The 27922-nt window shown below is 39.5% G+C and overlaps 1 protein-coding gene across 1 annotated transcript; it reads left to right on the forward strand.

Annotated features, from left to right (window-relative positions):
• Positions 1–480: 480 nt before the first annotated feature.
• On the forward strand, positions 481–27922 carry LOC104505060 (contactin-3-like; the record flags this gene model as incomplete). The annotated part of the gene is made up of 7 exons (XM_010153139.1): positions 481–609; positions 13271–13474; positions 13790–13892; positions 14871–15055; positions 23158–23294; positions 26460–26589; positions 27741–27922. Coding segments are annotated over 7 exons (1070 nt in total), but the record flags the coding sequence as incomplete, so codon positions are not given.

Below are 27922 nucleotides of genomic sequence, written 5' to 3' on the forward strand. Positions count from 1 at the left end.
TTCGCCAGAGCTTACTGAAGTTCCAAGGGATTCTGCCGCAGGGAGATGGTCAAGGGGTTTCTTTTCTATTTGAAAAGATATATATCCATTTTCTGAATAGCTCTGCCGTTAGCGTTATTTTACGGTTGGCTAGAGGAGCTCAGTAGGATCTGGATACTATTTTCATCAGAGCCTTCATTTTGGAAGAAGCAGTGGCTTAAAGGCTGTTTTTAAGTTATGCTTATGACTCCTTTTTGGTTATCTAAATTAGGGTAGCATAAGTGTGGCATAAGAACAAAATTAGCCACAGGATCTGTTTAATTATGTTCTTGTAAATTAGTTCGCTTCAGTCCTAATTCTGCTATCCTGCCTTGTGTTGAACAGCCATTTCTCTTGCAATTGATTCACTGAAATCACTTAATTTAGTTGCCTACTAAGAGGTTTGATATCAAAGTTTGAGAACTTGCAACTCCTGTGTATTTAGTCTTTTCTCTTTCCTAGTATCCAGCTCACGTTTCTTTCTTTCAAAAACAGATCTTGAAAACTCCAGGACAAAGATGAGAAGTGCGGTGTCAGTTCGAGAGGGGCAGGGAGTCGTGCTGCTCTGCGGACCAGCCCCCCGGGCAGGAGGTAAGGAACCTTCTAGACTTTATGCTTCAGCCAGGGCGGGTTGACTGTGAGGTGGAATATCTCCCTGAAAAGGCAGAAGAGAGATCCATCAGGGAGAGCAAGAATAAAACCTGGTTTCTGAAGTAAAGAGAGAGAGAGAGAAAGAAAACCCAAAGAGGGAAAGGGAAGTACTTAGGAGGATTTGCTTTTATCTTTAAATGCCTTTCTAGCTTCTAGTAATTTCTGTGCACTTAACATGTCTGATTTTTATGATGTTTCCAGTAATTAATTATCTTCTGGTGTTAAATTCTGCCCAATTTCACAATTGCCGAGCCTCAGTGAATCTGTTTTTCTCTATGACTAGACAATTGCGAAGAGTATACTGTTGTCATTAATTATGCTAGTATCTGCCTGTTTTCTTGCAATTGAAACATCTAATAGTGTAATGTAATGATGCTGGCATAATTTAAAACACTGTTGTCTTGCTTGGGGGAGTGGGAGGGGACAGGGGGGCAATAAAACCGGATATATGGATTCTTGGTGGACCACAAGTTGCGAGTACGTTTTATCGTTTATTCTGCATCTTCAGTCTTTGACTAATTGTTATTGAGCCTCAAGTAATATTTGAAAGTAACTGCTTTTATTTGGTTTTAATTGATATGTAGTCTCATTATTGAAGGGCCGTGATGTTAAACATGAGATTTGATTGCAAAGACAAGGTAGGGTAAGCTAAACATTGAATACAATAATATCGGTGTTGTGGCCTCTTAAATTTGGCAGAGTCCAAGCACACACAGCCATAAAGTGGCAATTTTACAACTGTCTGAGCTTGCAGAATTTTTTTTTCTCTCTAAACTGATACATACTCTTAAATCATCTTTATAGCCTTAGAACAGCTTTGTCTTTTCAGCTGCTGAGAAAATGGGTCATTCTCCCAGCTATCTGTAAGAATTAGAATGATTACATTTTGGTTCTGTATGCAGTCCAAAGTCTGAATTACACTGGCCGTTCTTACACTGCATCCCTCGCATGGGTATACACCCAGAAGTGGTCGCCAAACTGACTACACCTCTGCACCGAGCCTTGCAGTGTTGAAGTTTGAGGTGTTAAACAGGAGGTGATATGAAACATGCCCACATTGCTAAAAATGGTGGTTCAAATCAACGCGTGAAAGAGGTGAGAATTTCTTTTGCAATCAGCAGATGGGATATAATTGACACCCCTCACACTAATTGTGTTCTTCATGCAAAATAGCTGAAGGTTCTCTGAATTATCAAATGGAATTGAGAGTTGACAGCAGAATTACTTAAAATCCCTGGATTTTTCTGAGTATTGTAAGATTAACCATGAAGTTTTCAGGAGACATGGAGAAAGGTGGAAAAAGGTCTTCCTCTTCTTTATGCACTAAAATAAACCTATAGCGTGGTGACTTCAAGCATACAGTGCCTCTAGATCGGTATGATGCAGGTCAGTAAGTCTTAGCTAAAATATCCATCCACTAAGCTGTAGTAGTTTGTTAGGAATAGCAGGGATGGTTAAGGAGCAGCTGATGTGGCCTGAGGGGTGTTCAGCCCTTTCCAGATCAGTGATCTCACTCTCTTTTTTTATTTTATTTTGAATCTGTATTTGTTGCACTGAGCTAGCAGATAATTTCAGACAACACTAATTGTAAAAAATTTCTCAAATACCTTGCTTTCTCTTCCACTTTAGCCCCCAAAACATTGCTATTTTGTGTTCTGGGGATCTTTATGGGGATTTATACTTATTTCTCACATTCCCTGTAAGGAGCCTTTATGAACAGACTTGATTAAATGTGAATATTCTTCCATATACAGCATTCCAGTTATAATAGAAACCAGTGTTCATCCCAACGGAACTGTCAGTTCATAGTATGGAAGAAGGAAATTGCTTCCTTTCTGCAACGTGGCATGTTTTTTTTTTGCTTATCTTAGCCACAGATATTTACATAAGTAATATGAATATCCCCCTTCAATGGCGAGCACGTTATTCATGTAGTTAATGGTAGTTTTGTCCTTTGAAGTTTGCCATCCCGGTTCCGTCATGGTGTGGACATCTACCACTTAAACCAACACTGAAACTCCATGTGACTTCATACACATCAGTCCCTGGGCTGAGCTTGCATTTCAGCTTTGTTTCTGGGGAAGTGCCTGGTGTCTGTGGGGGAGGAACGCAGGGCTCAGTATTTCCAGTTGAGGGTGCACAGATGAGTTTTATATGTCTGTCATCAAACACGAGCTGTATCACAAACCATTTCTTATTCTTAATTTTTAGAGTTAGTGCCTTTTCCGTTTTTGGCATTCCTTTTTTTAGCAGTCTTGTTTGAGATGTACTGAGCGGGAGATTCCATGAAAGACTTTGTGTGAAGACTTCCCCCAAATATTTTACTAATTTAACTGGGTTTTAGGTTGGGTAATATAAGTTGTATTATAACTGAGTAGTAATTTTTGTATAATTAAGGTGGTCCTCTGTCATTGTTCTGCATGAACATACTCCTGTATATAATTTAATTCTGTTACAAGTAACCTGTTAAATATCCTGGGTTTTCTTCCACAAACCAGTAAATAGTCGGCCCCACGTACTCGGGAAATAAAATGACATCTGGAATTGATTTATGTGGATCTCCTGCTATCTTTTTCAGTTGTTTATACCATTAAGTTTTACTGAACCCTCTCCAGCTGTTCTGACTTCTGTGTTACTGTTTTTAAGTCTCTGATGGTTTTAAAGGACTGTCAATATAACGAACACCTCAACATATAAAACTTAATATTGGACACCCTTAACATGCAGCCGACTTAAAAGCATTCATGCGATGCTAACTCTTTCTGCCAAGAATGGAAAAGGCTAGACATATGGAGATCTAAAAATGGGTTTTCTCTACTATTGATTTTGTTCCAAAATTGGTATCGAAGGAGTGACAAAGCCCTGAGCGAAGCAAATCTGCAAGTTCCTTTAGGGTTTTGCCTGTTACTACTGTACGTGTATCTTGACTGTCACGTAGCTTGTCTTAAGATACTGTTTCTCTTTGTGGGATATTGTGATTTATGCTTGTTTAATACAGTCAGTTTTACTAATTTGTCTAATTTTTTGGATTTGGAAACACGTTACTAATTTGAGGTATACTCCGTTCTTTGGGAGAGAAGGTGGCAGCGAGGCACAGTCCTTTCATGTCTTCTGTGGTAGTTTTCAGGGCTGCTTTACACACAGAGAAAGGTTTTTAATGGTAGAAGTGAAGGTTTTCTTGATGTTTGTTCAAACTTCCCAAGGAATTTAGGTTTGCCTGGAAAAACTAGGCGATAGTTTTATGTTGGTGGACATACTCCCTGTTACCTTGTTACGATGTGGAATATGCTCATAACCCACAATAACTGAAGTAAATGGCAAGAATGTGGTGGAGCTGACAAGCTGTTGCTTGGAAATTGCAAGAAAATTCTATTTGTCTTATATTGATGGTTAGCCTGGTGTGTTCCTATTTCATGGCAAGGATATTTCTACATATACAAAGCAGCAAGAATACATCCTCCCTCTTACCATCACAACCTGATAAATGTAGACATAATCAACAAATGAGACCATATTTGAGGGATAGGGATCAATAGTTTACAGCTTATTATTTTGAGGTTGTGGCATGCTGGTTTGAAATTATATTGGATTATGGAAAAATAGATCCTGATTTTATTGCTTACTGCTTGGTATGACAAATATTTCAGTGAATAATGTCATGTCTGTTGCAGATCAGTATTTATACTTGCAAATTTTTGCTTGTCTCTTGTGTTGCCATTTGGAGACCTGCAAGTTACAGAAAGGCTCTGCTTCATGAATAACATGGCATCTCAAATGCCAGAAATATTTTGATGCTTTGATTATTTCTTTTCCACAACTCCTGAATATCAGCATGCTAATTTTCAGGAAACTGTAAATTGAAGTGATTGTACTTATTTAGCTTTGGATGCATTTCATGCCCCTTAAACAATGCAAAACCAAACTGATGGAACTCCAGAATATGGTTTCTTTTCTGCTGCCCATCAGTGGGTTTCAGCATGTGAAGCATCCTGGTTTTGCACCTCTACTTACTACTTCTATTGCAGATTGTGGATGACACCCGTCTGGGCAGGAACAATAAATCATACTTGCAGTAGGCATATTATGAGGTTTTTGCACAAAAATGCATTCTGAGGAGAATAGTATGTTGAATATTGTAAAAGCAATGGCCTTAAAAATGGTTCCATAGTGTTCTCGAGCTGCTCTCAATCTGCCAAGGAGAGATGGTATTTTTATTTAAAAATATATTTTGCAATAGTCCTGCTGGTGTCATCATCATCATTTGCACAAATTTTGGCTGACAGTTTGAAATCAAATGGCACCCAAGAGACACTTTTATTTGTCCATATGAGGGACAATAATAATGTACACAGCTGGTTTTTACAACGATTTCTATCTGTCAGAGCATTATTTTCACCACCAGTAACAAACCAGCGTACAGAGACGCTTCCTCTGTTCTGCACTTCAGCAAATGCAGTCTTTTTAAAGCACTCTTTCTTGTGATAAACCTGTATCCCAGGTGGAAGTAAACCAGATTAAAATGACAGTATCCTTATTTATGTATCTGTGCAACACCTGCAGCTACTTTACACTACATGTTTTTAAACTAGCATGGCGATGTGTAACTGGGCTTGGATCAAAAGATGCATGATCCCACTTTGGGAGAGGGCAAACTGGACAAGCAAGGTATCATTCCCAACTCTTAACAGAACTCTTTGTAAATTCCATGTTTCGTTATGCACATCAGTGACACTGAACCTCGGAATATATTAATCTTTCTATTTTATTTCTTAAATATTTGGTCTTCTATCCCTTTTGTAAGTCTTAGTTTGAGAGGTGTATCTAGACTGTGAAGGATAGTTTTATAGCCAGGTAGTCCGGAGAGCATAAAGCCTGAAAACATCTATGATCAGTAATATTAGCGCTCGTAAATTTTGCCCTACATCTTGAATACTCATTGCAAAATGACTATAGGAATATTGCAGCTTTTTATCACTTGTAAGATTCTAGCCTTTTTAAAGAAGCATTCCCAAGTATACAAATGAGAAAACAGAACAATACTCTTAAATCTCAGTATTTGAAAGCTAGATTATTTGTTTCATATTTAGGGAGAGGGACCATGTCAGAAGCTAGAGTCTGTGCAGCGAGGGGTATGGTTTTAATAGGTGACTATGCCTCTTGGCGGTGGGAAATCTGTTGGAAGAAGGCAGGGATGGGAAAGAAAGAGGGAAAGGTAGATTAGGAAGAACCAGATTGCAAGAAAAAGTTCATGTCAAGCCTTTTCGCTGAGCTTCTCCCAGGTATCTCAGGTTTGCCCTAGGAAAGAGGAGAAAAATGGTGAAAATAACTGTTTGGCCCTCTACCAAGATTATTTTTATCCCTAAATTGGTACTGCGGGGTTTTTCTCCTCCAGCTATTTATTTTCTTCTCTGATGAAATATTTGAATTTTTCTTTGGGAAAAAGGTAATTGATTAGGAAGAGGGAGGAGGGAGATGGCTCCAGTCCCAGCACACAGTCATAGCGGATCATTATGCTCTTAACAAGAGTACTGAAATTTCAGTTTTGTGGGGTTTTTTTCACGCATGTTTACCAAGTGCCTTCTAAACGAGTGCGAGACTACTAAATGAAGTTTGTCACTAATTACTACTTCAGCCTATAAACACTAGTACGTTCCTTTCAAAATTTACTCTCGGGTATTTCCGTTAGTTTCCTTTAGTTTATTTCCCTAATATTTAACGTTGAGAAGAAATCAGTTGTGTTTTAGTTGAGCAATAAGCTAAACTATCATCTTTTTATCCTCAAAATTATTACAGGCAGGAAACAATTTAAAAGACTTTTAACTGTTGAAAAAGCACAACAGAGTTGTTAGAAATGCTCTGAGCAATTAAATGTAAAGTTCTAGGGAGGTGATTAAAAGAACAATTTGTCATTTGAAACGGATATGGCTAATGGGTATGTATTTAAATATTGCTTCCTAAAGCAGTTTCTTACTTTTCTGCCTACTTCCAGAGTAAGAACAGTTTGATGGGAGCCCGTACGCTTTGAATGACACAGCTAGTCTGAAACAATTAGTTCAGAAACGTGATAAAGGGAAAACTATAATCCATCATCCTGCACCGCTACGGGGGAAGTGGAATTGGGTTTTATTCAGCATGTAGAAAAGCATTTTGTTAGACTCTCCCATTAGCATCTGGATTTCCATCGGAGCACCAAGGAACATTTAACCTGCCATTTAAGTTAAGGAGCACTTCCGTATTACAAAGTCACGTTTGGTGTGAAATTTAACACTGGTTAATGGTCAACTCCCATGTGTGACAGGAGGGGGAAGTCAGCAGGCAAGGCCCTATTGCCAAGTTGCTTTTCCAGTGGATATGCTGCTTGGAAATGTACTTGCCATGAGGGTTTTTTTTTGTGGTACTAATAAAGAAATAACACTGCTGGTCTTGAACATCTGTGTTTCCCAAGGATAAGCTTAGAAATGTTTATGGTTTAATTACAATTGTGTGCTTTGCTTTTGCTGCCGCTTGAAAAGATGTTGAAAAAGTCAACAAACGGTTGAGTATAAAGAGCTGTAGTGGGCTATTATACATCACCGGAGCTTTGTCACCTGTGGCAGCCATGCAAAGGTAACCAGCGAGTTCGTGTGATTACTCCTTGGCCAGTCTGTGGTTGGGAGGAGGCGGGGAGAGGAGAGCAGTAGAGAAAAAATATAATTTATGCCACAACGATGTTTAAGGAATTGCATCTTTTTTTACATCACACTAACTCATTTTAATATCAGAAAATGAGTGGATTCTTGCTGTATTCCATTTAAAAATGAAAATTGGGTGTTAGCTTGAAGTGGGAACCTTGCAATTTCAGCTAAAACATTTCAATATTCTCATTAAATGCGTAGATTGAAATTTCAAGATATTACATAGTTCTCTTGCACTGCTCTCATTGCTTTGGGTTATTCCATACGCAGAAGTTGCACGCCTAATTACGTGCACAGCATGCTGAAAATTGATCTTTTATATTTTATCTAAAAAAGAATTCACCTTTTATGCCAAAAAGATTAATGGTATACATTAGTTTCAAATCAGGGTGTTTCCATTATACCCTGGAATAAATTGAGTTTCTCAGGATACGTTCTTCACTTCGTGTACCTGGACTCAGATTCCCATCATGCAGTTTACATTTTGTATCCACAAAAATATCTTCAGCCAAAAGACTACAGTGTTATTTTGAAGAGTTTGAGGGGCAATTTCAGAAGTATTTATAACCTCCAAACTTTTTTTCCCAAGTTTTGTAAAACGTTAAGACTGTTCTTACCAGACACTTATTACTGCACCTTACTCCTGGTGGCCATCACTTAGGCCCAGTTGTAAAGGTTTGTTTTGTAATTCTTGTTACTTCTATACAGGAAACATTAACAAAAACTAAACCACCTATCTATACCCTGTTGCCAACTGAACACACTTAGGACAGCTTTTCAGCTTCTGGGCATTTTGTGTGCTCAAGAATATACTCTGAAACCTTGAAATTTTGTACACATTTTTTTCAATAAAATTCTAAAGAATTTTTTTCATTGTCAAAACATTATTATTGTTGACTGTGGCACCTAAAGACGTTACAATATCCAGTTTACGTATGCTAGGGGATCCCATACTGGAGGACATAAGCTCCTTGTCTGACGCCTACAGTGCATAGGAATTATTGGTAAAACAGACTTTAATGTTTACCCAAAAAAAAAAATTACAGATGTGATTTATGGCAGAGATAAAGTATTAGCTTTTTTCTTTTCTGGCTTAAGTCCAGGCACCGAGAATAGCCTTGCAGCTGGTTATGCTGGCTAGCTGAAGGAAGAATGGACTACTAAAGGCAGTGAACTAAGTGGAATAAAGTAGCTAGAGTTTGACCAAGACAGACAAGAGGAGTAGTTAACGAGAAGTTGGAAGGTAGTGTATGTAAGATAAAATGCATTATACCCCCGGGGGGCACTTGCATCCACAGCTGCGGTGACCTAAACCCATAGCAGTATAATCCTTTAAGGATTAAACTGCAGTAAACTAAGGATAGCTTATGTCTAGGTTAAAAGCGTCCTCTGAGAGTTTAATGCACTTTACCTTATAGAGATTAATTTCCTACTTTTAAATAATTTGTTTGCACTTTCCAAGGTGTTCCTGTGCAGACAGATGTACAGAGCTGTCCTCAGCAGTGTTGACAAAGTGACATTGCTCTCTGGCTGCCCCACAAAACCATACCCGATTGCTTTGTGTCTGTGCCATGAGAGCTTACTCCTTCCTGAGTGATGCTCATCTGCAGAGCGAGAGGCTTTTCTCCATTTTCTGTCGTTTCATCACAGTTTGAGCTGAAACTGGGCCAAATGATGAACTAATTGGTTTCTTCCTTAATTATGGAATCTGTCATTATCCTCTCAAAATCAGTCTTACTTTTTCATTTTTCATTACTTTTAACTCTAAGGTACATAATTCAAAATGGCTGGTTGTTGCAGATTTCCTTGTCTTTAATTGCAGTTTCTGTCTCTGCTGAATTTTGTCTGATTACTTTCTTGCAAACCGTTTTTTAAGAGCCATATACCATCCTGCAGCTCAGGCAGAGTGACAGTTGAAGTGAGAGAATACTAGGGTATCTCATCTTCCTGTTGTATCTCTATTACAGAATATTGTAAAATCTGAATTGGAGAACTCTGTGAAATAATACAGATTTGGGATATTGATGATTGACATAACTTTATTTAAAAAAAGAACAAACGAAACCTCTATTGTTCAGGCAGCATGATGCACTCACAAACAAGTCCTTTCATTTCTTTTCAGTTCTTTTATGGGAACATCCACTTCACTAATTGAAATCCAATCCATTTTGAACATAAGTTTAAATCTGTTTCAGAACAATTGTCCACATCATTTACTTTTGGCTATTTTAGAAATCTCATTTAGGTGTGAATTATGGGGCTAGCAGTTACGTAGGAGTGATGGTCCAGAACAAACGGAGCAAGAGATGACCTTCAGAAGTTGTGCATCAAGTGGCTAAAATAAACTTTATGAATTGTCCTTCTCCCTTTGGTCATAGGTCTGTATACTTCCCCCCAGTCCCCCACACTTCTGCTTTGCCAACTTCCTCACTTCATTTGCAGTTCTGGAGTTCCACAACTACTGTTGTCTCTTAAATTCTGTTTGCAAGAAATAAAATTGCCCTAGTTCTCTTCAGTGGTCTTCCGCTGATGTGTTGTGGCCTCTCGTAGAGGAAATGTGTAATATAATGAAAAGCACATTCACGAGCTTAAGGCCTAACTCTGAACCCAGTTCAGAACTCCTAAATGTGTGGACATTACTCCCTTTTGTTCCTTTTGCAACATGAATTGTTTTATTACATAGGAAGTGAAGAAACCTTTCTTTTTTTTAGGGCTCATAGATGGCAGGAAATGACCGTGGTAGACCTCAAAGGCCATACTGGTTTAATTGTTGGATTTTGTGAAAATTTCAGTTTTAAAATTACAGGCAATTTTAAAAGCAATTTTAAATTGAACACTTAAGTGCAGAGAGTGCTTAGAACAGTGTGAGTATGCTGAGTGTGTTGTGGCTTGTAGGTTGCACAGTAAATAATAATCAAATAATGCAAAATGAAGAGAAGAAGCCAAGCAAGATGTAGTAAACAAATAAAAATTGAGTAATAACTGTAATTTCCAATACCTTATCCATGCATGGTCACCAAATAAGGAAAAAAAGCATTGGAAAGCAAAGGCTTAGATCTCTGAGGAAGCCCAGGAGATGTGTATTACTTCCATTTATAACAGAAAATCAACTGAAAACTTGTAATTGACAGAAAGGGAGTGAGTTTATGTCCCTCGAGGTGCCCCAGGATCAGCAACAGGCAAATGATGTAAACATAATAAATCACAGAACAAGTTGTTTAATAGGAATTTTTTTGGAAAGTAAGAGTACAATTTTGTGAAGTATAATAAATACAAAATAAGATATTGGCTGTGGGGCACTGGTAAAGAAATACCCTGCTCCTTTTTTTAAGAGAGTCAATGAAAATATATGTTGAATGGGAAATGAGGTTTCCAGGAGTGCTTATTCATAGGCTGTTGAAGGATCCAATTAAACCGGAATACACTTTGCGTGGCTTTCATAATCATAATGACTAATTCCAATGCGTTTACTCTTGACTTAACCCAGTATAATAGGAATGAAATCAAGCTGCTGATTTTCCTGCTGTGTATCTAGGTCTGTCCGTCCCCTTTGAATATTTTGAATTATGTCTTTTTTCTTTTTATTTTAGAATAAAATAGTATTTTGAGCTGAGGAAAACAAGTAGCTCAATAAATACTAGAACCAATAAAGCCTGGCTTCCCACGCTTGTGTGTCTTGTGGATGTCTGAGTTTGATGTAGAGCTGAAAATGTGAATACCTTTTTTTTTTTCTTCCCCCCCCCCAAAAAACCCCACTTGCTGTTCCTGAGTTGATACAGCCTCCCCCTCAGCCTTGTGATCATTCTCTTCATCCAGCTGCTCTGTAGAAATGGAATTATGCTTTGTCTTCTATTCTTTCCCATTTAGCAAGACCATACAAGCTTAGCTTTCAAAGAGGTTGTAGTCCACCTCAAACTCTTCAGGTCTGCTCTTTCATTTCTTCCTTCTTTAAAATTATTTTTATTCTATTTTTTTCCTATTTGAAGTGGCCAATAGCTATTGAACAGTGTCAGACCACAGTCAGGATGGGGCACAGATGCCACCTCCCTGCTGCGCAGTGCTCACTCCACAAGCCCTCTCAATCCAACAGCAAACTGTTGACACCTGCATCTTATTTGTGTTGTAAAATGGGAGAACAGCTCTACAGAATATCTTTTGGTGACTGTATGCATCTTCGTGGGCTTGTGTTGGAGGCTCTTGTGGCACATCTCAAAAGATCAAGCTGGATCATAGGCCCCGCAAACTGCACCGTATTTTCTTGGCATATCCTTGTTGGCCTTCCTTATCATAATTTATTTACACCCCTCATGTAGGAAGGAACTTCTAGTGAAAGCCATTGTTTCATGTGATGGAGACGCTGCATGCCCAGAAGGGTAGATGGCTGTTTTCAACAACAAATATTCTCAGTTATGACAGAAGTTTAGCTCTTGAGAAAAGGCCAGAGACTGTTAGTTGTTCAAACACACTGCTCCTGCAAAATTATGTTAATGGAAGGAGTTTAAATACAGATTCACAGAGCAGAAGGGGTTGGAAGGGACCTCTAGAGATTATCTAGTCCAGTCCCCTGCCAGAGCAGGATCACCTAGAGGAGATCACACAGGAACAAATCCAGGGGCTTTGGAAAGTCTCCAGGGAAGGAGATTCCACCACCTCTCTGGGCAGCCTGTTCAGGGCTCTGTCACCCTCACAGGGAAGAAGTGTTCCTCGTGTTTAGGTTGAACCTACTGTGTTCCCGTTTGTGGCCATAGCCCCTCGTCCTGTCACTGGGCACCACTGAGAAGAGCCTGGCCCCATCTTCCTGACACCTACCCTTTAGATACTGATAAGCATTGATAAGATCCCCCTTCAGCGATTACGATAAGCCATTTCATTGGATGCTCCACTGTGAAGGCTCTGAAAATGCCTACCCTGCGTTTTATACTGCATCTAAATGTATCCGCTTTCAAATTAAACCTGTGCAATAAAGGCTAATCCCCGTTTGGTGGGGGCAGTGCAAATGTTACAAGATATTTTAACGTGAAGGCAGGTCAATCAAGGTATAATCGTCTCTAATTAGCACTTGCAGAAGCTTTAATCTTTTTATAAACTTTCAGCTGAGTGGCACCAGCGAAAAATTATTTCTTGCCTGAAAAACCATTAAACATTAATTTCCTTTGATTCTGTAGGGTACAAATGAGACAAGCACATGGCCTCACACAGGAAGGGGCTTTTGCCAATTAAATTTGGACACACAGAGCTCAGAGTGGCACTCGGGGGAAAAAAAATACAATTTCTAGTGCAGTTTTTGCCAAATCTTAGTTTATCTTTTGAAGTGTGGTTTTCCTTTCAAATGACCGCAGTGAACGGTAACGGTAGTGAGGGATACTTCTCCATATCATACAGAGGTGTTTTTTCATAGGATTTTAATGGACTTTTGTATGAAAAAGTAGTTTCGCTGTGTGGTGAGGCCTACTGGGAATTTATGCTTCCTTTGGCTTTCCTTTCACCTGCATACTCCAGTGCTCTTACTGTCTACGAAGTATCTAGCTGTGAGGTAGCCAGTGAATTAATACTGTTTCTGTCATACCAGAGTTTTCTCGTTGTTGCTCTCTACTCGTATTTCCATGCATATTAAGTCTTTAAAAAAGAATAGATTAGAAAATGTACCCTTGTGTAAAATGCTCTGAATTCTTTTTGCCTTTTCCTTCTGCTGATGGAGATATGACTTTGGTGAAAAATTGGGTTGTTTTGTCTTTTTTTTGTTTTTGCTAGTTTCTGGTGCTTTTTAAAATGTATTTTTCTTAGTCATTAGCTCTCTACCCCTGTTAGTTACATAATACAGTGTGTCTATAATACAGTATTGTAAAATACAGTAATCAAATAAACATCTTTGAAGAAAAAAAATGTGAAAACCCTACCAACCTTCTACATTTTTTTTTTCCAACTAGAATTGTCATTTGCTTGGATCGTCAACGAATATCCATCATTTGTGCAAGAGGACAGTCGGCGATTTGTGTCTCAAGAGACTGGTCACCTCTACATAGCCAAAGTCGAGCCGTCGGATGTAGGAAATTACACCTGCGTCGTAACCAGCACCCTGACCAACAGCCAGGTTCTTGGGTCACCAACTCCCCTAGTGCTGCGCACAGATGGTAGGACTTCCCTTAGGTACCGTGAATAAATAACGTGTCTAGTCGTCAGTGGACGTTTTTGTCTCTTACTGTGTAACGCTTTGTGCGTTCTCAGAATATCTAATATCATTTGCTATATAAGAAGATAAACTACTTTGTGTTGTGTGCTACTCTCCTACATCTGACTGATTTTCCTGGCTTATCTTGAAAAATACTTCTCTCTATCAAACAGGGAGAGAGAAATAAACTTGATTTTGAATTTAATGTGATGTAATGCAAAAGAGAGAAAACGGGCTCTAACAATTAATAATTACTTCTGTCAATTGTTTTGTATAGGTGTGATGGGAGAGTATGAACCCAAAATAGAAGTTCAGTTTCCTGAGACACTTCCTGCAGCTAAAGGCTCAACTGTGAAGCTGGAATGCTTTGCACTAGGAAAGTAAGTTTCCGCCTTCGCCCGTACTGAAAGCTGAAGCACATTAGGGTCCGTCTGCACAGGAGGTGGGAGTTCTGGTAGGCGTTTTGGTGGTGTTTTGTGAACATCTCGTTTTGAACATCACAATTATTGCCTTGGAATACGAGGTCAAAAATTCTTGGAGTAATTTTGTTTAGAATTTAAAACTTATATATTGGCAATACAGGAATTTACATTTCATTTCCAATTCTCGTGAATAAGATCAGCACAGTTATGCATGCAGCTTTTGACCTAGCTCTGCCATCTCTCTGAAAGGAAATGTTGCAGTCTGCGAGAATTGTCTGAATTTTACTGTTAGATGTACCCCATGCTTTCATAATATTGTTCTTCCTTTATAGCTGAAATAAAGATTAAAATTCATTCCTCTTCTGAATTATACTTCTCATATAATTGATATCTTTTTCACAAAGGATCTGAGAATGCATTTGCCTTCTGTAAATGTATTTACCACTTTGAGGTTTATTTGCAGACAGCTTTGTCAGGTGTTCATAATTTTAAGCACCAGATTCATAACTTTAGCATATGCTATTGCTTTGGTTCCCTGCTAGGTGAATGAAGGTTTTAAAACCGGAGAATGGATGGCTGTTGTAGGATGGGAATTTCAAAAAACTTCCCTTGATTCTCCTTCCATGGAAGTCCCTGGTTCTCACCTGTCTTCAGGGGAGGCCACTGTTGATTTACAAGATATTTTACAATCACTGCACATGCACACAGACATTTATGAAAAGTCGGGTACCATAAATTACAGCGTATGAAACAGAATGGTACATGCAAATCAGTTGCCATAGTGTCTGACCATCTGTCATACACAGTAAGAATACCACTTTTAACACAAGCTTTTAGTCACTTCAAGGTTTTATTGTATATTCGTTTTAAGTTTCTAATTTTGACGATCAAGGACTTCAACCAAAGCTGATTAAAATCCTGTTATTTTCTTTTTAGCCCTGTGCCTCAGATTAACTGGAGAAGAACTGATGGTCTGCCATTTCCAAGTAAAATAAAGCTGAGGAAATCCAATGGCATGATTGAAATACCTAATTTCCAGCAGGAGGATGCAGGACTATATGAATGTATTACTGAAAACTCCAGAGGAAAAAACATTGCAAGAGGACGTCTCACTTATTATGGTAGGAAACTTTCTTTCTCCTTGTTTCCCACTGTTCTTTCCATGTGAAATATAAACCGCTCTGCGGTCGTTTTGGGTTTATAGCATTGCAATACCATCAAGCATTTGTGCTTAAAACTCTGTGGCATCTCAACTACTCGCAGAGACGGAGAACTTCTGCACCAGGTTCTTGCATAACACTTGTAATAAGTGTCCAGGCCCAAAAGGGTTGCTGAGAGTGCTTGGGCTTATTTTTCTATGACAGAGAGACTTTTATTAAACACTTCTTATTGGTCCGTTGGTGAAACTTTAGATTTTCAGTCAAGTAGATATATTTTGGGGGGTCATTTAGGTGTCACATTTACAGGAAATACAAATTTCGTCTTGCTTTAGGAAAAGATTACTGATGGATGTTGTCAATTCTTTGCTTTCAAAGCTGCCAATTATACTTTAAAATGAGTAAATGATTGAGAGAATATAATCCAGCATAGGAAATGAAATAATATGAAATTTAATAGCTGGAAACAGACAAAGTCTCTTGTGCACTTAAGGCTTTACAGTGAAATGAGTATCACAAAGCACATTGCTGGTGTTTTAAAACTAGAGTGATTTGCTACAAAGTGGTAGTTGACAATTTTGGTTAAAGTCAGATCACAGCAAGTACAATTTTCTTCGGGTAAATGGCATTTTAAAGAGTGTTTCAGACTGTGCTTTGGAATGCTATTCCTCACGTAGGAATACTTGAGCAAAGATTTTATTTAAAGTTGTATAAAAAAACAGAGAACACAGCTATTGTGCAAATTTGAGCAAATGTTCTTTTTGTTTACTCCTTCTGTATAGGAAGCTGCTGCTTAGTAGAACACACAGAATGCTGCGGTGTAGATTTTAGTCACGACTTCAATTTAAGGCACAACAGATTTTATAAGGAGGAGGGAAAAGAGACTTCTGCCCCACACACACACCACCCACCCCAGCTTCCAAATTAATAGTTACACTGAATCAATGCCCCATCATTGGAAATGTTCAAGGTTTGGTTGGATGGGGGACTTTGAGCCACCTGCCCCATCCCTGGAAGTGTCCAGGGCCAGGGTGGATGGGGCTTTGAGCAACCTGGTCTAGTGGAAGGTGTCCCTGCCCATGGCAGGGATGGGACTGGATGATCTTTAAGGTCCTTTCCAGCCCAAACCATTCCATGATTCTATGAATTTTCCATATGCTAGTTGTAATTATGACTTTTAGATAAATCCTATGAATAACACAGGGCAAAAGATGTGAGGTGCTTCATCTGCCAGCATTATGTGTCATTCCAGGCTCGGCACTCTGTATTTGGGTATATAAAGTGACTTTTATTTGCTGCCTGAAAGTTTCAAACGAGTTGTGGTTTGTATATCAGTTTGGCTCAGTATTCCTACTTCAGTTTTCAGTCAGGGCAGTTGTGAGACACAACATAAACTATATACAAAATAGAGTAGATTTGTTCATTAGTTCTTGTGGTATAATTACAACAGTGGGCAGTCTTGAGATACTTGACCTGCTTCCCTTGTTTTGCTCATTAAAGGACACAGAGCTGAAACCAGGGATGTTGATAATCAATAAAAGCAAGTGAGTTGCAGTTGTGACAAGTAAATCAGTGTGAACATTGTCGTTACAAATTCAGAAAGGGATTTGAACCCTCAAAAATAGAGTTCACATTCCGATGTCAACGTCGGCCCATATTAGATTCATCCCTACTATGATTGTTCAGGCTACAGAGAATAATGAGACCTGTAATGGCATTAATGGCACTCCAACTGTTTCGTTTCATTTGTTCTGCTTAATGAAATCCATTCTGCAGAATTAAGTAGATTTAAGTAATCTTTCTTATTTTGTTACTTGCTTTGTTGTCGTAAATGGAATGGCAACAAGTCTGTGTTCAGGGTAGGATCATTTTAACGCTTCTGGATAATTTGAAGGATTTTCATTCTGCTTGTGGATTAGTAATGTTCTATAACTGAAGATAATTCCATCTGATGGCTTGCCACTGCTGCTGGTAGCAAAGCTCGGAAAGCTGCCTGGTGAAGAAATCTAGCCACGTGCCACTCCGACTTCCAATGAAAGATCGATATTTGAGGAAGTTGTTCTAAAAGCAGATAAGGATTTGGGGGAAATTAATGCAATATACTGAAGGCTTGGAGTAAAAAACATACATCTCCAGGAAGTACCAGCTCTGGGAAAGATGACTGAAAGCTGTGTGGTAATGTCAGTGGATGTTGGCTGCTGTTTGAGCATTCCACTGGTAGAAGTGTAAGATGTGCCTGCTAATCGTCTACACAGACAGGTACACGTTGCAAATGGACTAATTCCTTTCTAATTTCAACCGTGAAAACATTTCTTTTTCTCTCCTCACAAGAACAAAACACATTTCTGGCTTATCCAAGAAAGACTGTAAGAATAATTGGGATTAATATTTTCCAAGTTGTCTTATTGAAATAATGTGAAAAGTAAATCTCTTCAGGGGGAAAAAAAAAAAAAAAGACAAAAATTTTCCATTTGACCGAAAAATAGAAGGTTTTCCTTTCTTTACAGATTTTAAAGATTCTTTGTAAATGAAACATAAAGCTAGTCCTGAACAAAAGCTTGAAGCATTTCATTGCTCTGCTACAAAGCAAAACACTCTTATTCTCCTGATTTGTTTTGAGCTGAAACTATAAAATCTGAATTCAGAAAGTTGGGTTTTTCAGTGTGTAAATGGTTTGATTAAAAAAAAAAAAAATCCCAAACCACAGTTAAGTTTTCTGTGCTATCCTGCCTCTCCCTCCAGTAATGAATAAGTCTTGAAACCACAAAGCACTTGAACATAGGCTCAACTTGAATCATATCCATAGTCATTTTCTCAAGAATGCTTATAAATTTGGTTTAGAAATTCTGTGCACATCTGTGACTCTCTTCATGAAAACAAAATGAGTCTGGGTGGGGTGTGTTTTTTCTAATTTCATTGTGAGTTTTAAATATAAGTCTCAACCCGTAGCTGAAGTCGATAATTAAAATAGATACTCTAAAACAGATATTTTGGGTTCTTTCATAACATTACTAACAGACTATTAATCTTTCTTTTTTCTCATGAAGGATTTTATCAAGAAAAGCCCAACATCAAATGTTCAATTTTTTGTCCTTTGTACAGTTCCAACACTTGTTTGATGCCAATTTCTTCCTCAGGGGAGTTCAGAATGTGCTAAAACTAGGACAAGAATTATCTAAGTTTGATTTAATATAAAACCAGAATATATAAATAATTTGCTTTCACTATATTAGTGTATTTTTTTTGTCATTGCTATTAGTGCTTCCATAAAGAGATAATAAGAAAGGATCCATGGAGACATTTCATGGCATGGAAAAATGAAAAGAGATGAAACAATTATATTTTTGTATTTTAAGATGCAATTAAATGCATAGCATGGTAGAGATACGTAAAGCAATTAATTTAAAGTATAATTGAAGAAAATATATTCTTAATTAGCACATGCTGAATTAATGGAACTCATGCTTGAGAGTACCAAGGTAAAACGTTTAACAAGGAGAAATAATTCTGCTGCTGTTCCCCCTTTGCTGTGCAGTGCTGGACTGTAATAGCAAAGGCGAGCTGTCCAGTAACACAGACTCTACATGATTTTTTAGTACATTAAAAATACTAGTATATTTTGTTAATAATAATGTACCACCAAAATTCTACTGAAACTATATTATTCATGTGTGTGGAAGAGCCTCACTGTTTAAAGCTTTTGTCTGGTAGCCTGACTCTGTTTTGTTTGTGCCATGTCTTCAAAACATCAACTGCAAAACGGTGAATGACTAAATCATATCAAGGAGCTGCTGGGTTTGATCAGCTTAGAGTTTAATTGTCGAGGCTGTCTAATAATTTGATTGCCTTGCTACAGAGACAAATTTTTCATCTTTTTTACATCCTAAAACTTTCCCCAGTGGTGTAGCAATTACCTGTTGCTTGAGAAAATTTTTATTTTTGAATGTAAGTCAAATAATTGACCTCTTCAGGGATGTGTTAGATGCTTCTCTAATTGTTTTATCAGAAGAAAAGTTATTCATGCTTAAAGTCGCTTGGAATTGTGAGATAAAATAAGGTTCATCACTGCTGTGTAGGCATCAGTCTGAGTGTCTTATCCTGACTTTCAGATATACTACCTAGAAAAATGAGGGTTACTTTTCCTGGTTGGTTTTTTTTTTTCTTCCCCAGTGTGCTTCATAGCTGCTCTCTCTTGAACTGTGGAAAGTTCCTTTTTACTCTGATTTATTGCCCAGCTGCTGAGCTATCCAAAGGTGTTTTCAAAGGAGATTTCCAGCCCACCTTTCAGACTGTAAATGTCAAAGTAAAGATATGTGTATAAGCAGACTGCATCTGATGTGCAAGGCCCAATTAGAGGCTGTTAGGGAAGAGCTTCCCGTAGTCTTCTGCCTGCAAGCAGAGGCATGGCAGATCTCAGCCCTCTCTGCGAGAGCGCAGTGCGTAGACAGAAGTCACGGGCCAAAAGCTCTGCTTTTTCCTTCATGCTATTCCTTACAGAATTAGATTATTTTATTGGAGCCTCCTACTCTGAAGGAAATCATATATAAAAATGTGTTGACATGCACTGTGCATGGTACCCCACATATTATTTACAAATTAGATCTCAACATAGCTTCTGGAAAGTGTCAGCTTTTTCAGCCACTGCTTCCAAGAGCTTCGTTGCAGTCATTGCAGTTGGTCTTTATTCGCATCAAACCCCAGAACAGTCATCGCAAAGGGTTTCTTAAAAATCTAAAAAAAAATGGTTCTTGCTTTCCTTACGGCCTACAGGGATGCCCTGGAGTGTACTGAAGCAACACTTGTTTTCTTCAGGAAGACCTGCCTGGACTAATTAACTGGAAGAACAGGATAATTGTAGCCACCAAAAAAAATATGACCGAGTCCTCTCACTGGGATAAATTCTATGCAGCTACACGCTTGCATCACTTCTTGCCTGTGGGACCATGAGTATTGCAAGGAATATTTTAAGCAAAACCAACTGAGGCAAAATAGAGTCTGGTGCTTTTCCAAGTGACTGGCCATGAGGCTGATGGCTAACCCTTAGAAAATCAGTTACCTACAAGTATTTAGTCCTAAGGGAACCTTATCTGATTCTTTCATGAAGATTGCACAGCAAGTTCCGAGGAATTCTTAATATTGCCACACAGTACAGGTTCCTGTCACACTCAAAGCCTGTGCTACAAACGCCATTAAAATTAACTTGCAACCTCTCAACTTAGAAGACTTTGTATTTTTTCATCTCAATGAAAGTATGTTGCCTATTTGTCTATCCCTTGCTTAAGGAGGAAGGAGTGGTGTCTCCTCAGGAAGATCCAAGTTATACACCGAGCCAGTGGAGTAGCTCGTTGAGAGAATGAGGCTTTGTTACCAAGTCACTAGTCGTCTTTCAAGAACACAGATGTGGTGGTGGAACCAGATGTTCCAAACAGGTATCATCTGTCTACCGTTGGCTAGACCTCGAGAGGAATAAAGCTGTAGAAACAGAATCATTTAGGTGCAGTCAGACAGAGCTCAATGAAACGGGCAGTGTTGGGCTTGGAAAGTCAGGCTTATCTTTGGCGAGGTTTTGTAGATCCACTGATACATGACCTTCTGTCTGCACTTTTCTCAGCTGCTGCAATGTGGACATCTGTACCTTGGCCAAGATTCAGAGTATTCAGTGGTATATTCCCAGAGGGAATTGCCCCTGTTTAGCTGCCTTTTCAACTTTGAACTGGTTAGTTGAATTGTTCTTTTTCAAAGAGTTTCTAATACTTTTATGGCCATTTCTAAAGACTCTGAGATGTGGCAGATTGAAAAGGGTGTCTTTTCCTTCTGATGAATTCCTTCCTGAGTAATTTTAAGAGAAAAAGAGCCTTCCTCAAGAAAACCACTGAAGTCTACATCAGCACTCTCTCGAGAATGACAAAGCACCATAAATTTCTCACATTATGGCTGAGGAAGCACTGTTCTGCTCGTTTCTGTTTTGAGTGGTTGTCTTGCTCCCACACTTTCCAAAAAGACAGTTTGTCATATCTATGGTGGAGACTTGAGAAGCCGGCCTATGGAGTCTGCCTGACATGAAGAGTCCTAAAACGAAGGTTTATGGTGTAGACCATGCTCTTACTAATGGAACTGAATCCAAGATGTTGAACGTGGAAATAGACTATACTTAACCTACTTGCAAGTGGAGCTTGGCAGCAAATGTGAAATATTGCACATGTATAGATCCATCAATAATTCAAGCTCTTTTGCTTATTGCATGAATATTTAGGTATGCAAAGTGCAGGAAGCATGCCGACATGGAGTCCTGAGCTTTCATCCCCTTGACACGTATGGGGAAGTACGCCAAATGACAGTGTGAGGTAAAGCACTGGCCCTTTCTTGAATGCCAGTGTTGTAACATTAACTTTTAAGGTGTAACCAAAATTAATACTGGCAGATAGTACCTTTGTCTGACACAAAGATCTGGTTATCCTCTTTTACAGCTGATCTTGATAGAGTGTAAGAAAAATACATCATCCCCAAATGAGTGAAAGGGGTTAATTCTCATGGGGTATGAGGGGTATGCAAAACAAGAAATAACAGGGTTTTGCTGTCGGCAAATATTGGTTGAACTCCAAAACCTCCTAAATATCTTGATGAATACATTTTAGTAAGTTCTTATGTGAGAAGCTAACAAATAAGTATGGATACGTAAATCATAAATAGAATTAATCCTTCTTATCATAGAAGTATGGTACTGTACAAGATCATGTTGAGGTCTGTATGACGCAGAGAAAATTTGTATGCTAGAAAAGAGTGAAACTTTTTGAACGGCATTAATACCAACCCTCATCTGGTCTGCTGGTCTTGCGCCTGTGGCAGTGGAAGAGGTTCAGCTCTCGGCTGTGCTGCAGACCTCCCTGGTGGCCATAGGCGAGTCAGTAATTTCCCTGGCCTGAATTAATTGCTGGTGTAACTCCATTGTAGTAGGAAGTTCAGTGGGAATTAATCTGACCTTCTGTGCTTCCAAAACTCATCTATTAAATAATAATCTTTCCTGTATCACTAGGGGCATTTTTTTCCCCCCCAAGTTTTGATATGAGAGTGTTATGAGTTTCTTAAGTTACAGATTTAGGAGAATCTTTAGAGCAATCAAATTGACTCTGGAAAATTTTTTTGGCCTTAGCTATGTATTTGCAACCAAGTTTCATCCTACTTTTGATCTGTTTTCTCTATATACAATGTCCAGATTTTATATTGGGAAAATAACAGTTACTACAATTCTAAACTTACTAGTAAATTGAACAAGTTCAATGAAAATTCACATGAATTAGCTATAGAAGTGTTGTGCTGTTGTGTGAAATAGCACCAAAGGAATAAACTACTCTTGTCTTTCAGGCATGATGTTTATTTGCCACGTGAGCTTTTTTTAACCTAATGAAGCTGTAACAGATCTTTTAAACTCTACATTTTTAATTGTATTTCAGGTAATTCTGAAGGATGTGTGGTATTAATACATGAAAATTTCTGTTTAAAATGAGTGATTTTTATGGGCTTCCTTATGGCCGTATTGTGGTTTGCATCACCCAAATGCTGTGCTATTACTAATGCTTTCAAAACCAGTTTCATATATTCACCCAGTTGACTACTGACTAGCCTTAGCAAACAATTTAAATGGCATTTAGAACAAAGACGACATGCAGTTGTTTTTTTTTTTTTTAAGGACTTAAAGGATTCTCTTCAGTATTAATTTGATGATTTAGCTACATCAGTTGCTTAATTCCAGTATCACCACTAATTTTTTTGTTTAATTCAATTTCAAAGTTGTGTTGTTTAATCATTAGTGATTTTAATATTGGTTTCACTAGTTCAGCTTTAGTGATCTGTCATCTCAATTTTCTTTTGGTTTACTGCTTGTAATAAAAACCTGTAAAAGGAAGAGAGAGGAATTTCTTTCATGAGGTGACTTGAAGCAGGAGCAGTGAGAATCACACCAGTCCATGCACAAAACTGATGAGCGCCATGAAAATTAACCCGTTAATTCTCACATGGAGCAATAACTTGTTGCAGTCTTCATTGTTGATGTGTCTTTTTTTCTGCAGCAAAACCACATTGGATCCAGACGATTAAAGATACTGAAGTTGCTGTAGAGGACACCTTATACTGGGATTGCAGAGCAAGTGGGAAGCCCAAACCATCATATAGGTGGCTGAAGAATGGAGACCAACTGTCAGTAGAGGTAACATTCTGTTTTGAAAAACAAGATGCTGTGTGAAAAACTAACAGTACTTCATACAGCTGTGACAGCCAAAGTCCATGTAATCAGTCACGTAAAAGATTTGATACTGGTTTTCATGTTTGTTAAGAGCATCCAGATGGAAACTTCAAAAGCTGCAATACCAGAAACACAAATTATGTTGTACAAAAATATCCCAGCTAAACAGAGGTTTAAAAGCAGTGCGAGAACCGTATAAATGTCTTCATTAATGATCTGTATGAGGGGATTGAGTGCACCCTCAGTGAGTTTGCAAGCAACACCAAGTTGGGTGGGAGAGCTGATCTGCCTGAGGGTAGGAGGCCTTTTCAGAGGGATCTGGACCAGCTGGACCCGGGGCTGAGGCCACTTCTATGAGGTTCAACAAGGCCAAGTGCCGGGTCCTGCGCTTGGGTCACAACAACCCCCTGCAACACTACAGGCTTGGGGACAAGGGGCTGGGAAGCTGCCATGAGGAAAAGGACCTTGGGATGTTGGTGAGCATGAGCCAGCAGTGTTCCCAGGTGGCCAAGAAGGCCAACAGCATCCTGGCCTGTATCAGGAACAGCGTGGCCAGCAGGACCAGGGCAGGGACTGTCCCCCTCTACTGGGCACTGGTGAGGCTGCACCTCGAATCCTGGGCTCAGTTTTGGGCCCCTCACTGAAGGAAAGACACCGAGGTGCTGGAGCGTGTCCAGAGAAGGGAACGGAGCTGGGGAAGGGTCTGGAGCACAAGTCCTGTGAGGAGCAGCTGAGGGAGCTGGGGGTGTTCAGCCTGGAGAAGAGGAGGCTCAGGGGAGACCTTATTGCTCCTGACAACTCCCTGAAAGGAGGGTGCAGAGGAGGGGGGATTGATCTCTTCTCCCAAATGACAAGGCATGGGATAAAAGGGAATGGCCTCAAGATGCCCCAGGAAAGGTTTAAATTGGATATTAGGAAACATTTCTTCACTGGAAGGCCTGTCAGGCATTGGAATGGGCTGCCCAGGGAGGTGGTGGAGTCACCGTTCCTTGAGGGATTTAAGAGACCTGTGAGTGAGGTGCTGAAGGACGTGGTTTAGTGGTGGTATTAGCAGTGTTAGGTTAATGGTTGGAGTTGATCTTAGGGGTCTTTTCCAACCTACACAATTCTATGATTGTATAAATAAACACATAAGGAAAGACTGGAGAAAGAAGTTAATGAAAGTTATACATGAACAACCATGAATGAGGGATAAAGAACTTAAAATGATTGTGTTGTACTTGCCATGGGCATTTCATTTAAAGTAATAAGCAAACATTTTCAAATTTCTTAAGGAAGACAAAAATCCTAAGAAGTCGTAGGATACCTTGATGCAAAGAGTGAAACATGAACAGCAGTGTAAGATAGGTATTTGCTTTAATGCAATTGTTCAAGTAATCTTACGGAAAGTAATGAATTTGGTGACAGGGAAAAGAGGTGGTATTTAGAAGGTGAGATTCGAAGTCTCCCAAATCAGAAATGCAGAAAAGCATCTGATAGCCATATTGATTTTAATTCTCACTGCTTCAGTGGGAAAACTGCCCAGTTAAGGTAATCAGGAATATAAACTGTAGGCACTCTCCTATTGCAGGAAAGTGTTTTTCCCTTGGCCAATGTGTTGTGCTCAACGTTGGCACTCAGAGTTGCAGAAGAAAGAGCGACTGCTTAAGTGAATTCAGTGGATAGCTATGAAAAATGATCTAAGCACTGAAAAACATTTTTTACCATTCAGAGTGCTATAGTTATGTGCTCACTAAAAGGAATGGCAATGTTTTGTGGACAGGTTAAGTGAGGGAGTACAAAATCTCATCTCAGTGATTTAAGAGCATTGTTACCGTATCACACAGTGTCACTAAGGTAATGCACTTTTTTACCTCAGTAAGTACAAAAATACTTTCTCTCATTTAATCTTCCCATTTCTCTACTTTTGAGCATTGGTGCCCCGACTTCTGGCATGGTGTGAGAGCATAAGCGTGACTTATTCTGGAAATATCTGAAGGCTGTAAACTGTAGGACTAACTCTTTGAAAGCCAGCGCTGAGGAGATGTCAGGTGTTCTCTGTGTATCATGCTCAGTTGTCTTCAGCTTCCTTACTGCAAAAATCCTTCTCCGTGGTTGGTCTCCTCTGCAAAAATCTCTTGCTCTGCTTAGCTCCCCTTCTCCGTAAGCAAATTTTTTGTAAGGAAGAGTGAGAAGAGCAGCTTGGGATTCTAGAGAGAAGGGTCAGGACATGGAGACTCAGGCTTGTTCCTCTTTGGGACTGAGGACTGGGACTGTCCTGTATCTGAGTGAGCACCTTGCAGTAAACTGGGAGAGGACCTGTCAAAGAAGGAACTGAGCTGTCCTGGCTGCTCAGAGATAGCTGGAGCCACCCTGCAGCGGGACCAGCTGTGTAAGTACATGCCTTCAAGAAAAGACAGAGGGCAAGTACCATTACCTTAGGCCTGGTGAGCCATGTCCAGATTAAAAAAACAAATTAGAATGTAGTTTTGAGCATATAGTTTGTTCTTTTGTTTGTTATTGTTTCTCTGGCTTTCCCTAAAGGAGTCTCCTTTGGTTTTGTCTTTGTCACTGGTTCCTTTTTTCACTGGCTCCTGCCACTCCATCCTTCAAATTAGTCACTTCCTATTGAAACTCAAAGAGCTTTCCACAAATAAGGAAGATGAGAAGACCCCTACACTTCAGTAGCTTTGTCGTCTCTAAAGCACTTCAGTATGTGTTTTCCATTTAATGACTGTTGGAATTTTTTCTGCATAGTATCACAGAGCGCTCGTTAGCAAATGGCATGTGTGAAATCTCTAAATAGTGTGAAATGCCAGGGCCATCTGTATGCTTTGGATACTCTGGTCTGTCGTGAGGAGCCTAGGATGATTTTGTCCATATTTCTGGCAAAATACAAGGGTATTGGAGATTGAAACAGAGCAAGTTGGAAGAATTGATTTCATACACTGTGTTGCACAGTCTCCATATTTGATCACTCTTGCCATACCATGATGTGGTCATCTCGCTTATTTTAGAACTGTTCTCATGATTATGCTGTTACATTTACCCCATTTATTGTAGTCATGCTGCCCTATTTATATTTCTTACTTATTTTAAATTTTTCACAGGGAATATATCATCAATAAAGATATTTTTCTTAATATTCAGGGAAGGATCCAAATTGAAAATGGTGCACTTACAATATCAAATCTAAATCTGACAGATTCTGGCAGATACCAATGCGTAGCTGAAAATAAACATGGTGTCATCTATTCCAGTGCAGAGCTCAGGGTTGTAGGTAAGATGTTCTTTTTTCACTAAAACATAAACCTCATTCTCCCTCTCCACACTTCCCTCCACCTGCCTTGTATTCCATGTTGTCACGAGCTCAAATTTAACTCAGGTGCTATCACTGAAATAAATATTTTTGTCAACCTAATACCTTTATCTGCAGTGCCGAGGAGTTGGCTCATCTTCCAGGGGACTTGCAGTCCGATCATTCATTGCTTTAAAACCGAACACAGCTAAATTGTTAATTAGGGGAAGAGCAGAGATGGGGGCTTGGCCACAGGCTCGAAGATTAAAACCGCTCACGTGGGCTGGAGGCAGCAGGGGCTCAGCACATCAGCCGGAGGCACTCTCCTGCACCACGGCTCCGGCGCTCCCAGGGGAGCCATGTCATTGGAAAGCAATAGGCTACTCCTGTGCGCAGCCTTTCTTGATCGAGGGGACGAGGGGTTGTTATTCGCTCATTCCAACGGTGTGTGCTTGAGCCTAAAGAGTGACAACCGTTTGTGTGAGAGAAACGGTGAACTTGCGACTGCCTTATGCACTCGTGTGCTTGTGCAGTTTCTGCCTCCAGCTAAAGTGATTTCAAAACTAAGCCTCTGAGACCAGCGTGTTTGGGGACACGAGGTATTTCCATTGTTAAAACTGCAGTCAGCAGGCTGCTCCCTCAGCCTTGGTCTTCAAAGCTGCCTTTCAGAGTTCACTGTTACTGTAGGTGGAAGCCATGTGCCGTCTCTTGACTCAGTTACTGCAAACCGTACCCATTCAGAATGAGCCGCGCTGTAACTTTGTCCTCTGACACACCTGGTCTGCATTCTCACACGAAACTGGAAGCCAACCAGTTCCTTGAGGTTTAATGAGACTGGTGGTGTTGGCTGCCCGCCCTGGACTTCAGCAAAGCGTCAGGTTAGGCACGTGCTTAACGCTGGATGGGTCCGGTGAGTTTGATCTGCGCGTGCTTCGGTAGGTGACGTGCTCTGCACAACTGAGACCGTAACCTGTGTGCAGGGATAAGGAGGAGAAAGGTGTAATTGTCCAATAGAAGATCCATTTGAACTAATTGATGGTTTTAATAATGTTTGGAATCTGAGTGCCACATCGTAGTATCATTAATACAAATAAAGGTGCTTTATTTCACTGTTGCTATCCCTTCTGTTTTAGCTTCTGCTCCAGATTTTTCCAAGAATCCCATGAAGAAACTGGTCCAGGTTCAAATAGGCAGCACAGTTGATTTTGAATGCAAACCCAAAGCTTCCCCTAAGGCCAAATGCTCCTGGAAGAAGGGAGGTGAGCAGCTACACGAAAATGAAAGGTATCGAGTTACATTGGTTTATTTGTTTTAA

This window comes from Eurypyga helias, unplaced genomic scaffold (genome assembly GCF_000690775.1).
Source record: "Eurypyga helias isolate BGI_N326 unplaced genomic scaffold, ASM69077v1 scaffold15946, whole genome shotgun sequence".
NCBI lineage: Eukaryota > Metazoa > Chordata > Aves > Eurypygiformes > Eurypygidae > Eurypyga > Eurypyga helias.